The sequence below is a fragment of the Mus musculus genome, chromosome 10, assembly GCF_000001635.26.
Source record: "Mus musculus strain C57BL/6J chromosome 10, GRCm38.p6 C57BL/6J".
NCBI lineage: Eukaryota > Metazoa > Chordata > Mammalia > Rodentia > Muridae > Mus > Mus musculus.
The window spans coordinates 28,590,270-28,605,904 of record NC_000076.6 but is presented as its reverse complement, the minus strand read 5'-3'; the positions used below and the strand labels follow the sequence as shown (position 1 = coordinate 28,605,904).

The 15,635-nt window shown below is 39.0% G+C and overlaps 1 protein-coding gene across 18 annotated transcripts in view; it reads right to left on the bottom strand.

The window, feature by feature from the left end:
- Positions 1 to 8,507: 8,507 nt before the first annotated feature.
- Positions 8,508 to 15,635, bottom strand: part of Ptprk (protein tyrosine phosphatase, receptor type, K) — a 522,578-nt gene continuing 515,450 nt past the window's right edge. For 14 of the 18 annotated variants that reach the window (XM_006512606.3, XM_006512608.4, XM_006512607.3 and 11 more), the window contains 3 exons: positions 13,857 to 14,020; positions 13,000 to 13,135; positions 8,585 to 10,103 (listed from right to left, as the gene is read on the bottom strand). In XM_006512606.3, the coding sequence (XP_006512669.1) occupies positions 10,050 to 10,103; positions 13,000 to 13,135; positions 13,857 to 14,020 (354 nt within the window). In that variant the 3' untranslated portion in view covers positions 8,585 to 10,049. Of the gene's footprint in view, positions 10,104 to 12,999; positions 13,136 to 13,856; positions 14,021 to 15,635 lie in introns of all 18 variants that reach the window. The other 4 variants (NM_001359355.1, NM_008983.2, NM_001359356.1 and 1 more) reach the window with 2 other exon arrangements.

Sequence of the window (15,635 nt, the reverse complement as noted above, 5' to 3'; positions counted from 1 at the left end):
AGTTGAGGAAATGCCTCCATGAGATCCAACTCTAAGGCATTTTCTTAATTAGTGATCAAGGGGGAAATTTCAGCCCCTTGTGGGTGGGACCATCTCTGGGCTGGTAGTCTTGGGTTCTATAAGAGAGCAGGCTGAGCAAGCCAGGGGAAGCAAGCCAGTAAAGAACATCCATCCAGGGATTCTGTATCAGCTCCTGCTTTCTGACCGGCTTGAGTTCCAGTCCTGACTTCCTTTGGTGATGAACAGCACTATGGAAGTGTAAGCTGAATAAACCCTTTCCTCCCCATCTTGCTTATTGGTCATGATGTTTGTGCAGGAATAAAAACCCTGACTAAGACAGGTAGTATCTGTCTTTTTCCCTGAGATGGGTTTCCTGTAAGCAGCAAAATGTTGGGTCCTGTTTGTGTAGCCAGTCTCTTAGTCTATGTCTTTTTATTGGGGAATTGAGTCCATTGATATTAAGAGATATTAAGGAAAAGCAATTGTTGCTTCCTATTAGTTTTGTTGTTAGTGTTGGCATATGTTCTTGTGGCTGTCTTCTTTTAGGTTTGCTGAAGGATTACTTTCTTGCTTTTTCTAGGATGTGCTTTCCGTCCTTGTATTTTTTTTTTTTCTGTTATTATCCTTTGAAGGACTGGATTCATGGAAAGATAATGTGTGAATTTGGTTTTGTCGTGGAATACTTTGGTTTCTCCATCTATGGTAATTGAAAGTTTGGCTGGGTATAATAGCCTGGGCTGCCATTTGTGTTCTCTTAGTGTCTGTATAATATTTGTCCAGGATCTTCTGGCTTTCATAGTCTCTGGTGAAAAGTCTAGTGTAATTCTGATAGGCCTGCCTTTATATGTTACTTGACCTTTTTCCCTTACTGCCTTTAATATTCTATCTTTATTTAGTGCATTTGTTGTTCTGATTACTATGTGTTGGGAGGAATTTCTTTTCTAGTCCAGTCTATTTGGAGTTCTGTAGGCTTCTTGTATGTTCATGGGCATCTCTTTCTTTAGGTTTGGGAAGTTTTCTTCTATAATTTTGTTGAAGAAATTTGCTGGCCATTTAAGTTGAAAATCTTCATTCTCATCTACTCCTATTATCCGTAGGTTTGGTCTTCTCATTATGTCCTGGATTTCCTGGATGTTTTGAGTTAGGATCTTTTTGCATTTTGCATTTTCTTTGATTGTTGTGCCAATGTTCTCTATGGAATCCTCTGCACCTGAGATTCTCTCTTCCATTTCTTGTATTCTGTTGCTGATGTTTCTATGTTTCCAGTTTTCTTTCCTAGGGTTTCTATCTCCAGCGTTGCCTCACTTTGGGTTTTCTTTATTGTGTCTACTTCCCTTTTTAGGTCTAGTATTGTTTTGTTCATTTCCATCACCTGTTTGGATGTGTTTTTCTGTTTTTCTTTAAGGACTTCTACCTGTTTCGTTCTGTTTTCCTGTTTTTCTTTAAGGACTTGTAACTCTTTCGCAGTGTTCTCCTGTATTTTTTTAAGTGAGTTATTAAAGTTCTTCTTGATGTCCTCTACCATCATCATGAGATATGCTTTTAAATCCGGGTCTAGCTTTTCGGGTGTGTTGGGGTTCCCAGGGCTGGGCGAGGTGGGAGTGCTGGGTTCTGATGATGGTGAGTGGTCTTGGTTTCTGTTAGTAAGATTCTTACGTTTGCCTTTCGTCATCTGGTAATGTCTGGAGTTAGTTGTTATAGTTGTCTCTGGTTAGAGATTGTTCCTCTTGTGATTCTATTAGCCTCTATCAGCAGACCTGAGAGTCCAGCTCTCTCCTGAGTTTCAGTGGTCTGAGCACTCTCTGCAGGCAAGCTCTCCTCTTACAGGGAAGGTGCACAGATATCTGGTGTTTGGACCTCCCTTCTGGCAGAAAATGACGCCGGAAACAGGACCTGTCCCAGAAGCTGTGTTGCTTCAGCCTGTCACAGAAGCTGTCCTCTAGGGACCTTGTGGGTGTCTGCTGACTCTGCGCCCAGGTGACCCAGTGCTGGCACTGACTGGAAGGGACTTGTGACCCTGGTCAGGCCAGGTTTCCTGCTTTCTTAATGCTGTCTCAGGCCCTTCGAGATTGGATTGGAACAGAAGTTGTGTTCCATTCACCTGTAGTCTTAAGATTGCGTGGAGAGTCCTCTAGGGGACCTTAGGGGTGTCCACCAACTCTATGCCCAAGGTGACCCGGTGCTGGCACCGACCAGAAGAGCATGCATTTCTGATATATAAGCTGATTCATAAAATTTTAAAATTTGTTATTGGCATTTTGTAAATTTGTAAAATTTTATAAAATCTAGAAATTGGCATTATTCATGGTCCAAAGTGATTATTGAAATGTTAGTACCCAAATCTGTCACTCTTATTTTTCCTCTTCTTACTATTTTTATGTATTTCTTTCCTTACCTTGTGGAATTCCATCTTGATTATTTTAGTGCTTTTGTGCATATACTTGATATGATGTTCTTAGTGATTTCTCTGTTTATCCAGTTTTTGTGTTTGAGGATGACAGTCTTCTACCACCATTATATCTTTACTTTTTTCCTACTTAGAACTAAAATCTTTCTTAATATCAGTTACGCACTAATTTGACATCATCAAATATGATTGATAAACAAAGATATAAGAATGCTGTAATCTACCCATAATTACATTCATTGTGTTGTTTACCTTTCCTCCCTCATGCTTGAAAACCTCCCTACTTTATGATTTTCTCTCTATGCAAAGAAACACCTCTAGTCAAGGATAAGCGGAAGTCAAGGGGCAACAAAGGAGACAAAGATCATAGCACAAATCTCCAGTTATCTACTCTTTGACACAGATATATGAGTTCTCTAGATTTTAGTATTTGAACCTTGAGTCCTTTGGATTTTGCTTTCTTCAGTGTCTTTTTAACCATCTATCAGTACACTGAGAAAGTGAATCGTTTGATTTTTTTATGTGTGAAAACAAGCCCCCCCTCCTTCCATTCTCCAGACCACATTTGATCCCAGGCAGTAAAAAACTTGACATTGCGAAGTAAGTAATTAACAAATACTTTATCATGCCAAGAATAAAACATGAAGCTGTAAATAAAGCCACCTGAGTCTGCTGACTGGGTTTCGGGTAATTAGATTTCTGCAAGTGTAGGATAGGTTCCCATTGTGGGTGGGCAAGTGCCCACACTGTTTGCACCTGTCAAAGAAGTCAGCATACACAGTCACAATCTGGGATGTGGGTGGTCCACAGATTCCATGCTGCCCTCGTGACTAAAGCAGCGCAGGCCATCCCGTGGCTAAGAGACACATGCTCTTTCTGAGTCTACAATGTTATTTCTGGAAGGATTATTTTCTTGTTATCAATTTGAGAAGCTAAGAGAAAGGTGAGCTACCTCACAATATATGCTTTCCTGATCTTACCTGTGAGCAGGGACAACACACTTACCTTTTCCCTTATTTTGAAAGGTGATCTTCCTTAGCCTAGGTTGGCCTAGAACTCACCATGTAGTTCAAGGTGCCTTTAAATTTGCAGCAACTGTCCTTTCACAGCTTCCTGAGTACTGGAATTATAGGCATGAGCCACCATGCCCAGCCTTTCCTAGCTTTAAGGGTTGAGGCTTGTCTAAATGTGGTTTGTCTTTCAGAATAAAATTAAATATAGAAAAATATTTTTTGTTGGCTGGAAAGAGACAGAAAACTTATTCAAGTTTAATATTCAAAATCTCAAATATGCTTCTTGTCATCTGATGAAACTATATTGTCTTATATGTCCCAAATTTCTCTGGCTGCTACAGAGTTCTCAGATTGTTGATTTACATGGGTGGCTTCATGTTTATTAGTAGTATGACTGACTTTCTAACAAAAGCCTTAAAGGGAAAGATTTTACTAGCTAGATTTCTCTTTTGTTGGGCGGAATGAATAGATCTAAATTCAGTAAGAGTAACTTTCACAACGGATGAAACTTTACATACTCATCTAAAAGAGAAAAACAATGAACTGTTCCCAAGAGAATGTATGTAGGCTTTTATATGGAGGTCGTAGGTCGTGCTCACTGTCTTCTTCAGTAGTATTCCATCTTCTTCTTTGAGATTGGGTTTTTCTACTGAACTTGAATCTCATTGATATTGCTAGGCCAGCTGGCCAGAAAGATCCAAAATTCCATCATCACTATGACCATCCCTAGATATCATGTGAACACTCAGATTCTAACTGAGGTCCACATGCTTGAATGGCAAGCACTTTCCCAACAGAACCACCACCACCCAGCCCCATGTTTTATTTTTCAGGGTACACTGAGTAAAGAACAGCTGTCATTAAGATATCTTCATACAAAAACATCATGTACTTTGACTATATTCCCTCTCAGATACCTTCCTCTTCTTCCTGCTTCGGCTAATGCCATCTCTTCCTAGTTTCCACTCGATAAATGTGTTTTAAAAAATAAGTCCAATGAGAACATAGAACAACAAAATCAAGGCATAGCTTCATTTGGGACAACTAAACTCCTATTTGAATTCAAATGTATAAAGTACAAAACAGTGCAATGTTACAGTGGGCTACTGACCATGAGCCTAAAGCCCTCCCACACTAGATGCAGCCTTCAGAGACTTTTGTTATCCAGTAGGCACGGAAGGCTTTGTATTTTGCTTTTAAAAACCTATGTTTCTTGTTAACTTTAACAAATCTTAGAAATTGAATTTTTTTCCTTTGGCATTGTCTTGAACAATGAGATGCATCAGAATGGATCTGTGTTCCTATGCAGTGCATGCTTGAGGGGCACGTGCTGTATCCTTCAGTTGTAGTCATATTTCTAAGTCCAAGAGGCACTTGTCATCTTCCTGACACTGTTCCTTCTGTCTTGTCAAGTGACTGTTGCCAATCACCATGACTCCTGCATCTGTGCTTCTAATAGCAGAACTGGGGGTGGGGGTGGGGTTCAGAGTGGGTAGTATCCAGTTCTCAGCATAGAGTGGAAAATTCAGGGTAGTGTTGTTGTTGCTTTATGAATTTTGCTAGTAAAAAGCAAAAGGTGACATCATCTGCTGCAATATGTCCAGAGTGGTCATATAAAACCCTGAAACCAAAACAAAATAGGGTTCTAGTCTCTACCCTGAAGTATCTTCCAGTCAGTAACTATGAGTGTACTGCTCTTTTCAGCAACTCAAGGGAACATGGCTCTCATGCTTTCTCTACTTTTCCAGTTGGACTGTGTGGCTCCATACCTCCACAAGCAAAGCTTAACACGGCCTTTCCCTGCCTGAACAATCTAATTTCTATTTAAGAATCCAATTCAAATTCGAATTTCTTATTCCCACATCTGGGTACACTAAATACATGTCTCTAAGTACAATTCCTTTTTCAAAGCTTTCTTGGTCTCAATTCTATATACTCAGGGAAGAGTCAAGATAAATAAAACCTAAACAGCTAATTTGGCAGTACCATTTTATATTAAGTTTTGGGGCTGAATATTACTTGTGTAATTGACAAGTGCATTCTGAAAGGTGTTAGCTGTCATAAAGATGTGTCCCTGCTTCTCTCCCTGGACAGATCTTAACATTAAAGACAGAGCTTTGAGATATTCTGTAGAGACCTTATGTTTATTTCAGTGGTTTAGAAATCCATCCATTACTTTCTTTTAGGATTTGATGCGGCAGGGTCTCCTTGGTATTTTCTATCTTCCAGGTTAGCATTTCAAATCACTGTGGAGGATGGAAGGGCTAAAATGTTATGTATCTATGTATCTATCACATTTCTATTGATCTTGGGACAATTTATATTCTAGAATATATATCTTACATATAAGATATATATATCTCGTACAGTAGATCCCAAGAAAGAACTTTTCCTTTTGACTCTGGGGATACTATTCTGAAACTCAGCAGACATTTGACTAGGCTAGTGCTGTGGAAAGTTGCAGATGTCATTTATTCCTCTGTCCTCCTTAAGCTGTAGGGAGACCCTATGAAATAGTAGATAAGTAGAGATTATTAGTCAAGAGTGAATAATGATAACCTATCTTTTCACTTGACCTAATATAGCAATAAATAAATCATACACAGATTCTACATGAAATCAGTCTTTCCTATAACACTGCCACAAACCTAGGAAGGCTGTAAAGTTTGTATGAAGTCTCTGGTAATATTTTATGAGTATATTCTGCTAACTACACTTAACTTGGGTATGTGACAGATTACTGACTATTTTGTTAAGAATGAATCACTGTCAAAGCTCATTGAAATTAAATACAAATGGGCAACTGTTAGGCCCTAAATATTTTTAGTTTAAGTATCAAGACCATGCCTGACTTCCAGTTGAATTTACAGGTACATTCTCCTGCATCTTATCATTCATGGTAGTTGAAGGTTCTGGGAACTGTCATTCTATTTTCTGGGAGTGAAACATATTTGATAAGGAACAGTTATTGGAGTCCAAATTTCAAAACTTGTGTCTGGAACCTGGAAGGGTCTCAACAGACAAATGTTTAATGAGCAACATTGGTGAGAAGCCAGTGTAGCCTGTCTATGTCCAGGCAAGGGTCTCCTTGTTTCCCTCTCAATACCGGAGATCAATTGGGTACACTGCCTTTATCTGAAGTCCTTTTGTTACAAGAAAAGGGTTGCATAGGTAGCTCCGGCTAGAACACTAACGCATTTTCAAAGTACTTGGTTAAAATGTGTACATTCCCAGTTGCTTATGTGCTTCTAACAGTATTGAGGGGCATAACTGTGTCTGTGTATCACCAGTTTCCAACCTCTTTCTAGAAAGGACATTCAGGAGAAAGGTTGTCAGATTCAACCTTATGACTTGATATTTCAAGAGAAACTGCTAGAGGGATACAGAAAGGATTACCTAGGAGATGCATGTTGCATGACAACATGGCTGATTAGAGGAACTTAACAGAAAAAAGGTTTATTTTGCTTCCTAAGGTTTTACTAAGGTGTGGTGGGGCTGAATATCATGGTAGGACATGTACCATGGAGCAAAGTTGCTTACCTCATGGCTGCTATAGAGTACAAGCAAAGTGACAGTCGGGGGACAGGGACAAGATATGCCCTTCCTGGGGCATGCTCTTAGTCATGCATGTCTTCCACTGAAAAACTATTAGTCTCTCTGTGTCTGTCAACATAATATATCTTCCTCAATTTCTCCCCACCTTAGTTTTGGACACAGCTTTTCAGAGAACCTAGAGCTTACCAATTCAGATAGTAACACTGACCAGTGAGCTTCAGGGATCCAACCAGGTCTTCATGCTTGCATGGCAGGTATTTTAATGGCTGTGTCATCTTCTTAGATCCCCAACTCTTAATTTCTACCATCTCTCAATGATGTTACCAGATTATGAATCTATTACTAGGTTAATGGATTAAGACATTCATGGTGACTCATTTCCTCATAGCCCATCAGTATGACACCAAGTCTATCACACACACACACACACACACACACACACACACACACACACACACACACACACACACACACACTTTGGAGACATTTCCAATTCAAAGTATTCCAGGGCTTATATTCCAGAACTCTACAAGGTACCTCTCCAGAAGGACATTCTTGGGAAGGACATGACCACACATGGGTCTACCAAGGGAGGTTTTCAAAACTATACAGTCTGAGTTAAGCCTCTCACGTTGTCTTCTGACAAACTGGCTACTGTAATACCCAAACAAAGCAAACATGGTATGTTTTATTTATTGATGTAGGATAAAAGTACTTCATTTGTTATTTTATTGAATGTTAGAGCCTATAAGGTTTACTGTATAGCTGTGAATAGCTGTATTTGCTGTTAGTTTGATGCAGCTCTATGAGGAGAAACAAATTCTTGAGGCGCAAATCAGAATCACATGCAGTGGTAATACAGCTATCATTGCCAGGTAAACAACCCCTTCATGAGTTTGTGAATTTTTAAATTTTTAGTCAGGTGTCTCTGCTACATTTGATCTATATACCAAAACTTGGATTAGGAGGCAGAGCACAGGCAGTGGTGTTTGGACTATGTGGGGCTTTCATGACCTTGTCAAGGTGTTTCTTCTTAGCAACCCTGACTTAGAATATTCTCTCTTTCACATGTTCCTGCTTGCCTTTCCACTTTCCATCCAAAAGAAGAAATAGCATTGCTCTAGGAGAGAACTCTCTCTGTTTCCCAGCTATCTGGAGATGAACTGCTGTACCATCCTGACCTGCTCATCAGCGTCTTTGCCACAGTCCTAGAGCAAGGAGGCCAAGGGACTGGGGACTGAAACCTTCATGATGAGAGCTAAAATAAATTCTTGCTCTGTTAAAGTGTTTTTTTCTTAGATATTTGGCAGAATGCAGCTAAGACAAATTATGACAAGAGGGAGAATAAAATAAAATAATGATAATGATTAATAATAATAATAATAATAATAATAATAGACACTAAACCCTTAGCTATTTCTTCCTTCACTGACCTGAACTATGTAATACAGTTTAGGGAACAAAAAATATACCATATTATAGCCTGGATGTCAATCATGCTTTCAGTAGGATTTTTGTGACATTCTCATATTGAGTCATAGAGAGATTATTTATTTGGGAATAAAGGCATGAAAATTTAGAAGAGAAAATGATGTTCAATCAGTAAATGTTACAATTATAAAAACTTTATTTCACTCTTACTCTCATTAAATCTTTATAAGCACCATGTCATAGACAGGCAATGTAGGAAGAGGACACCATAATGCTTCAGTTAATCACAAACTGCAAGCTGATGAGGATGTGACACTACAGCTATGTGGGGCACATGAATGAGACCACACATCTATTTGCACTGTCTATTGTAGAAACCCAAAGCTTGTGCTTGGAAACATCAAAAAGAACACTGCGCCGCTACGGTGGCAGTTTATACTCTGCTAAAACTTGATCCTGCAAGCAGCAATGTTGTCATCTGGTGATCCTGAACAGTGTCAGGCCATAGGCAGAGACTAACTCTTTAATGTTTAAACAATGCTTAAAGGTAATATTCCACATTGGGCAAGCTACCTGCAATGTCCTCTGCTGTGCAGATTTCTCATAGGCAACCATCAAGCCATCATTTACCTAATGAAACTGGGGGAGAACTACATTTTCAGTGAAATGTTTTAATTTGGTCCTCTATTCAAAGACAATTGCCAAGATGTTTTACATAAATTTAATTCACAGGCATGTACACAAGGGAACCACTACAGAAAACATTGCTTCCTGGTTTATGAATAAAAAGTTTATCCTTTACTTACACTAAACATACAAAAAATAATCTACAAAAAATTGTTTACCATTGATTTTTAGCTAACTCTCCTAAAACAACAACAACAACAAAAATGATTGTGTGGCGGTAGTATTTTATCCATCAAAAAAGTAATGTAAGTAACCAATAAATATAATGTGCTTCTTCCATATAGACATATGTACACTTCAGTCTTTGGCTTATGTTATTTTCTAAAAGGAACTTTAAATGATCCAGCCATCATTGCACATTAAAAGAAAATAAGCCATATATATGTATGTATGTATGTATATATACACACATATGTATATATGTATGTATGTATATATATATATATATATATATATATATATATATATATATATACACACACACACATTTATATAGAATCTGGTACACTTGGAACATATAAAATGAAATTTACCATGACTTTGCACAGCTTGTTTCCTTCCCCATTCTTAAGGTCCCACAGTTTTTATTTTAAAAAGAGAGGGAAATGCCACTTACAAAGTGCATGCAATGTGTGGTAGCTGCTCTACAGAAAGCAGGAGAGAAAAGGCTGTGTGGTCACTGGACAGACACAGACCACTTCTCATCCAAATCTGCCTCTGATTAAAGATAAAATTAGGTGGCATGAAATGTGGATGCTCTCATACAGTCACAGAAACTGATCAAGTCCTTTTTATTAAGATACACAACTTTATAAGAAAAATACATTTGCCTCTCCAATGTAAAAGCCTCCCACCCCGTACATTAAAATCTCTCGGTGCAGTAACAGGTACAACAGCTGCTGGCTCAACAGACGAATGGATTTCTGCTTGGATGCTCTGCAAATAGTCTCAGCGAACTATGAGGACTCCAGGTACTCTAACGCCACATCATAGCAAAAACGATACTGCTCCTGCATCATGTCAGAACAGAAGGGATGAAAGGAGTTAGCAAAAGGCTAATGGTGAGTAATAGCATCTGTGTGAGTTCTTGACACCCAATTTAGATTATTTAAAAGTCGTAAATTACTTATTTTGCATATAACAGGAACATCTGGCCATATATATTTTATTCTCAAGTCTAATGATCCCTTTTAAGAAAAAAAAGAAACAGTAAAAAGATGTTTTATCTTTGCCCTAAATTTCCTATCATTTAATATAGTGCCAAGGATTTTTATAGGATTAAAATAGTTAAGAATGTTTCCCAGCTTACAAAAAGGTAAAGAACCAGGCTGTGGTGGACCACACTTTAATCCCAGCAACCAGACAAGGTGTGTCTCTGAGTTCAAGGCCAGCATGGTCTACAGAGTGAGTTCTAGAACAGCCAGAGCTACACAGAGAAACCCTGTCTTGGCATGGGGGAGGGGAAGAGTACACGATTGACATAGTAATCGTCTCAGAAAAATAAAAAATCGGAGTTCTCAAGAGGATTTTCTGTTTTACATGTTGTATGTTACACATCCTGAGTCTTTTTATATCACGCAAAAATCTACCATGTGGATTATCTGGATTACTTGTTAGATTATTTCAATATCTTTCTGTTTTGTATTGCTGCTGGTGTGTGCCTGTGCTTTCCTCCATATTCCAAATGATCTCTTTAGATAAAAGTGAGGGAGAAAGAGAGAGAGAAAGAGAGAGACAGAGAGACAGATAGGTAGAGACAGTGAAAGACAGAGACAGAGAGAGATGAGAAGAACCCCCTGTATGCTACCTTTTGCAATGGTATCAGAGTACCATTTCAACCAATTTAAAAGGAATATTTAAGAATTAAAAAGAAATAACCCTTCAAGCTCACTTATGCCTAAATAGATTCCTGACACCTCTTCTTAATTAAGACAACTTGATTGACAATGTTGTTGATCAAGTTGATAATGCAACATTTGAGTTAAAATAACACTTCTTTTGAGTGTAGTCACTTAAAATCCACTATCAAGAAGTTTAAAAAGACCAGAGACTGTTATAAATGATGACTTATATTATATAATTCATTGGACAGTTCCCAGCCCAGTCCAAGCAGGTAAAATCTAGGCAGGCTGAACTAGTGCAGAACTTAAAGTAAATATTAAAATATCCAGAATCTCTGACAACCAACGTAAATATGCTCTACATTAGCTTCCTGGGAGAAGTCCCACCAAAGATAAAAAAAAAAAAATGCTTGCAGCCAGTCAGTGCCTCTCAATTTTGTTTAAATCTACATTTCCATATCAAACTCAGCCCAAACCATAGTAAACTTTATTAATCATTGATGTTGATTAAGCAGTGCATTCTGTCAACTCTGTCAAGATTTGTGGGACATAAATAAAAAAGGAAAACAGTAACTCATGGGAAGGTTCTAGAACAAATATTCAACTGTAAACTTAGAAGTCAAAAGGTGGTATATCAAAGGCAAATTTGGAGACAGATGTTACTTCTGAAGGCATGTGACTTGAAATGTTTCAGGCAGAGTATATTTCACAGGTTATACATCTTGAAACCAGAGAGTGATAACTATCTACTGTCCAGTCTGTATGTAAAAATTCTCAAATCAATACTCTCTGTCCTTCTCAACTGCCTGCATTCCAGAGAAGGTGACGTTATCTGGTCCCAGTTGGAGTCTCCTAAGAGCACTCTTTGAGAAAGGGAGAAGTTAGCTGCCACTAGCCAGAGTGAAACAGCATAAACCGAAGTCTTTAGATGTTTGTCTCAGGAAACAATGCACTTCCTGTGTGAACAACCCCAAGCAGGAAGTGGTAAAAACACCAAGAGCTTACTAAATTTCTCTCTCTCTCTCTCTCTCTCTCTCTCTCTCTCTCTCCCTCTTTCCCTCTCCCTCACTCTCTTTCCCTCTCCCCCCCCCCCCCCGCTTCCTCCTCTCTCCCTCCCACAGCCCCACACCTCCGTTGCTCCCATCATCTTGATAAAGTAGGGCAAGCAACAGTGATGCCCTGGCTTTTCTCCCTTTCTTTTCTATGATTGCTGCAGCTGCTCTTCCTTCCCAGTCTCTTTGTACTTATGTGTAACCCCCAAGTCAAGCATGTTACAGAGGCAGTAACTTTCTTACTTGGTACACAGCTCCATTTAGATGAAGCCTTGCTCACATATCCCCATTTGTCCTTATTTTAGAGGCTTTGTGAGCTTAGAAGAACTTTTGTCACATTATATGCACTGTACTGTAAGGCTGATAAAAGCTTTTCAGCTGACAGCAAGGACAGACTGACAATTTACATTCGGATTAGATGGGGAAGGATTATGGATAATAGCTGCTATAAACTTCAGTTGCTCTTTCAAAAACACTGGGCGTCAGGTCTGTTTATATAGGTCAGTGGTAGAATGCCTGGCCTAGCATGCTTGAGATCCTGGGTTCCATACCTAACAACACCCACACACGCACACACACACACACCAAAATAAGTCAATTAAAACAAAGTAAGTGAACAAACAGAAAATAGGTGTCTAAGATTCTGAGGTGACCTATGAGTATATCTGCGACTTAACTCAATATGCCTCAACAAGCAAAAAAGTGACTACACTTTAGTGAGATTTATTTTCCTAGAACTATTTACTGCACAGCACAAATTCACTGATAATAAGGAGGACAAATTTCACTTCTCAAATCGCATGAGACCATTTTCTTCACCCAACAGGTTATGTGATGGGGAATGCATTTATACAGGCAAAGCCAGACTAGCTACACTCTACCTATTAGTCACAACGTCCCAGCAAGTTTCATGTGCACATCTGACTGATTTCCTCTATGTGCGTGAAGACCCACAAGTCAGTAGGTATATGACTGAGTAGTCACTGAGACCCTCGAAAGATTCTGTGGCTCACCGGGGCTTCCACCATGTTTGGCTTGCTGTTCCTCAGCGTCTTTACTGCATGGAAAACATCCACCACATTTTGCCGCTTCACCATCTCCACAACAATGCCTATGGCACAGAACATGCCACTGCGCCCACCGCCATTCCTGAAAGCAAAGACATGCTTAGTACCTTTGGGGGAATCACGTGTCACACCATCACACTCTCCTGGGAAAGGACACTTATCTTTAAAAATTCTCCCATTTCTTTGGATTCTCCTCTACATTTGTGTGTGAAGGGAAGAGGGGAGGATACTAGAGGATGAAGTTCTCTCAGGAGCTTATGAGCAGGAATATGTGACAGGCATAATTTGTTGTAATGTAGAGATGTTGAGATCCTAACCATTTGCCTGAAACAGAAGTTGTCCAGACAGGTACTTGAAAGAGTTAAACCATAAAACAACTGCATAATTTTTATTGTGTGGATATGTTTTCCTCCATGTTGTCTGTATACCCAGCGCATGCACTGCCCACAGAGGTCAGATGTGAGCATCAGATCTCCTGGAACTAGAGTCAAGAGAGGGTTGTGAGTCACCAGTTAGGTCCTGGGTATCAAACTCAGATCCTCTAGGAAAGTAGGCACTGCTCCTAACTACTGAGTCATCTCTTATTAGATTTAATAGTCAGAAAACAAAACTAAAATTAATAGTAAAATATTCATTTCTGAGACTAGAGTTCTATTTTGAAATACGAGCTATGGTAGTTTTGTCTGCCAGGATTTGAGGAACATCTTTTAAACACACACAAAGCAAAGGCTAGCCAGGAAATGAGTTCTGAGGCTCCCTGCATGGCAAGGCCACGATGCCCTGCCCTGCCCTGTCCTACTCACAAGCAGTGGATGATTGTCCGGCCTTCCCCTTCTTCACATTCCTCTTGCCATTTTTCCACCTGCAGTATCAATTTCAAAAACGAGCGTTTGGAGCCAGGCACTTCTCGATGAGAAGCCCAGCCTAGGTACTGGAACTGTTGTACCATCAGATAGCCCTCCTGTGGCTGTAGAGAAAACCAGCATTTTATGAACATCAGGATGAGATCCTTTAACATATGGTAAAAGACATGCACTATTTATAGTACAGAGGGAACTTATACTGGACTGAGTCTAGTAATTGTGGTGCCTTTTCAGAAACATTCCAAGCTATGACAGCAAGAACCCACAACTTGTTCTTTTTATTTGCCTGAGATGGCTTATACTGATTGCCAACTTGATAGGCTCTAAAGTCACCTTGAAGACAAATATCTTGGCATGCTTGTGAAGTAGGTTGGTCCACCCTCCCTTCCATCTATTCTTACTGCGGGCATCATGATTTTGCTGAAGTTCGAAAGTGATCTTGTCGTTCTTAGACCTCATGAGTTCGTAATGCTCTTAGTCTATCAGGATGTAAAACTCCTTTCATGATCTGGTTCGTTTCCACTGTCACACCTCTTTTCCCTCTAACATGCCATTGAGGTTGGAAACACTGGTCTCTCTTAAGCTCATTTACCTCTTTTCTATTTGCCTTGGGGACTTTGAAGAGAATGTCCCATTTGTTTGGAGAACTTCTTTCTATAGTGTTCTTTTAACTGTCAAGTAGAATAGCTAATTTGACCACAGTTTGCCTGCAGACTTTCCCATAATGCCACATAACTTTAGTGTTCTTGGAAAGCTCTCTGTCTCTAGCTATCCCACACTCAAATAATACCTACGAATTCTTCAATTTTTTTGCTTAAATACTCTTATTTTACAGAAATCTTTACGGGTCACTTATGTCTGAACATCCAGTGAAACAATTTATAGTCTGTGCTTCTCCTCTGACATGTACATCATGTCAGTAAACAGACACTGGTAAAGTTACTCATGCGTTGCTAGCCTTCTCTGATAAGGTATACATTCTTTAGAGATAAGGGACCTCCTCCTTTTGCCTTAAACTGTGTGTTGCAAGAACTTTGCATGATACTTTCAAAATAGCACTGCTTCTGGAAGACATATTACCCTGAAGAGAAAATACAGAGGGGACCATACAGCACACTGAGTGAGTGATCACAAGGTATTAGATCTTAAGTCTCCCATAGAAAGGCTATGTACCTCATCTCCTCTAATACTGCACTGATAGACTAAACTCACAATGCAGTGAATGATACCAAATAATGAAAGAGAGAATGAAAATTGGATTAATAAGCACCAGGACACAATATATACAGGGACGTAACCAAAGCAATATATATTCTGGAGAAAAAAAAATAAAGCAATGCAGATTTCAAATCTGAATACATTCCATAGAAAAAGCTCAACTCACAGACAAGCTTTGCTTCTAGAGTTGAGCAGCTACAGTTGCTTAGTTATAACATTACTAGAAGTATATTAAGACAGATGTGCAAACATAATGAGATTCCACTTAAATTACAATCTAAACTATGCATGGATATTATGACTGAATTCATTCTTTTTTTCCTCCACTGAAATGAACGATGGAATTGGTTATGAGTTTATCCTATTCTTACTTATGTTCATATAGCCTAATTAGCAAGATATACAGATAGTTTTTTCAATATAAGAAATATGACAGTTCTAATGACATACTTAAAATCATAGACATAAAGAGAACCAATATCATTAAAAACAAGGAAATTG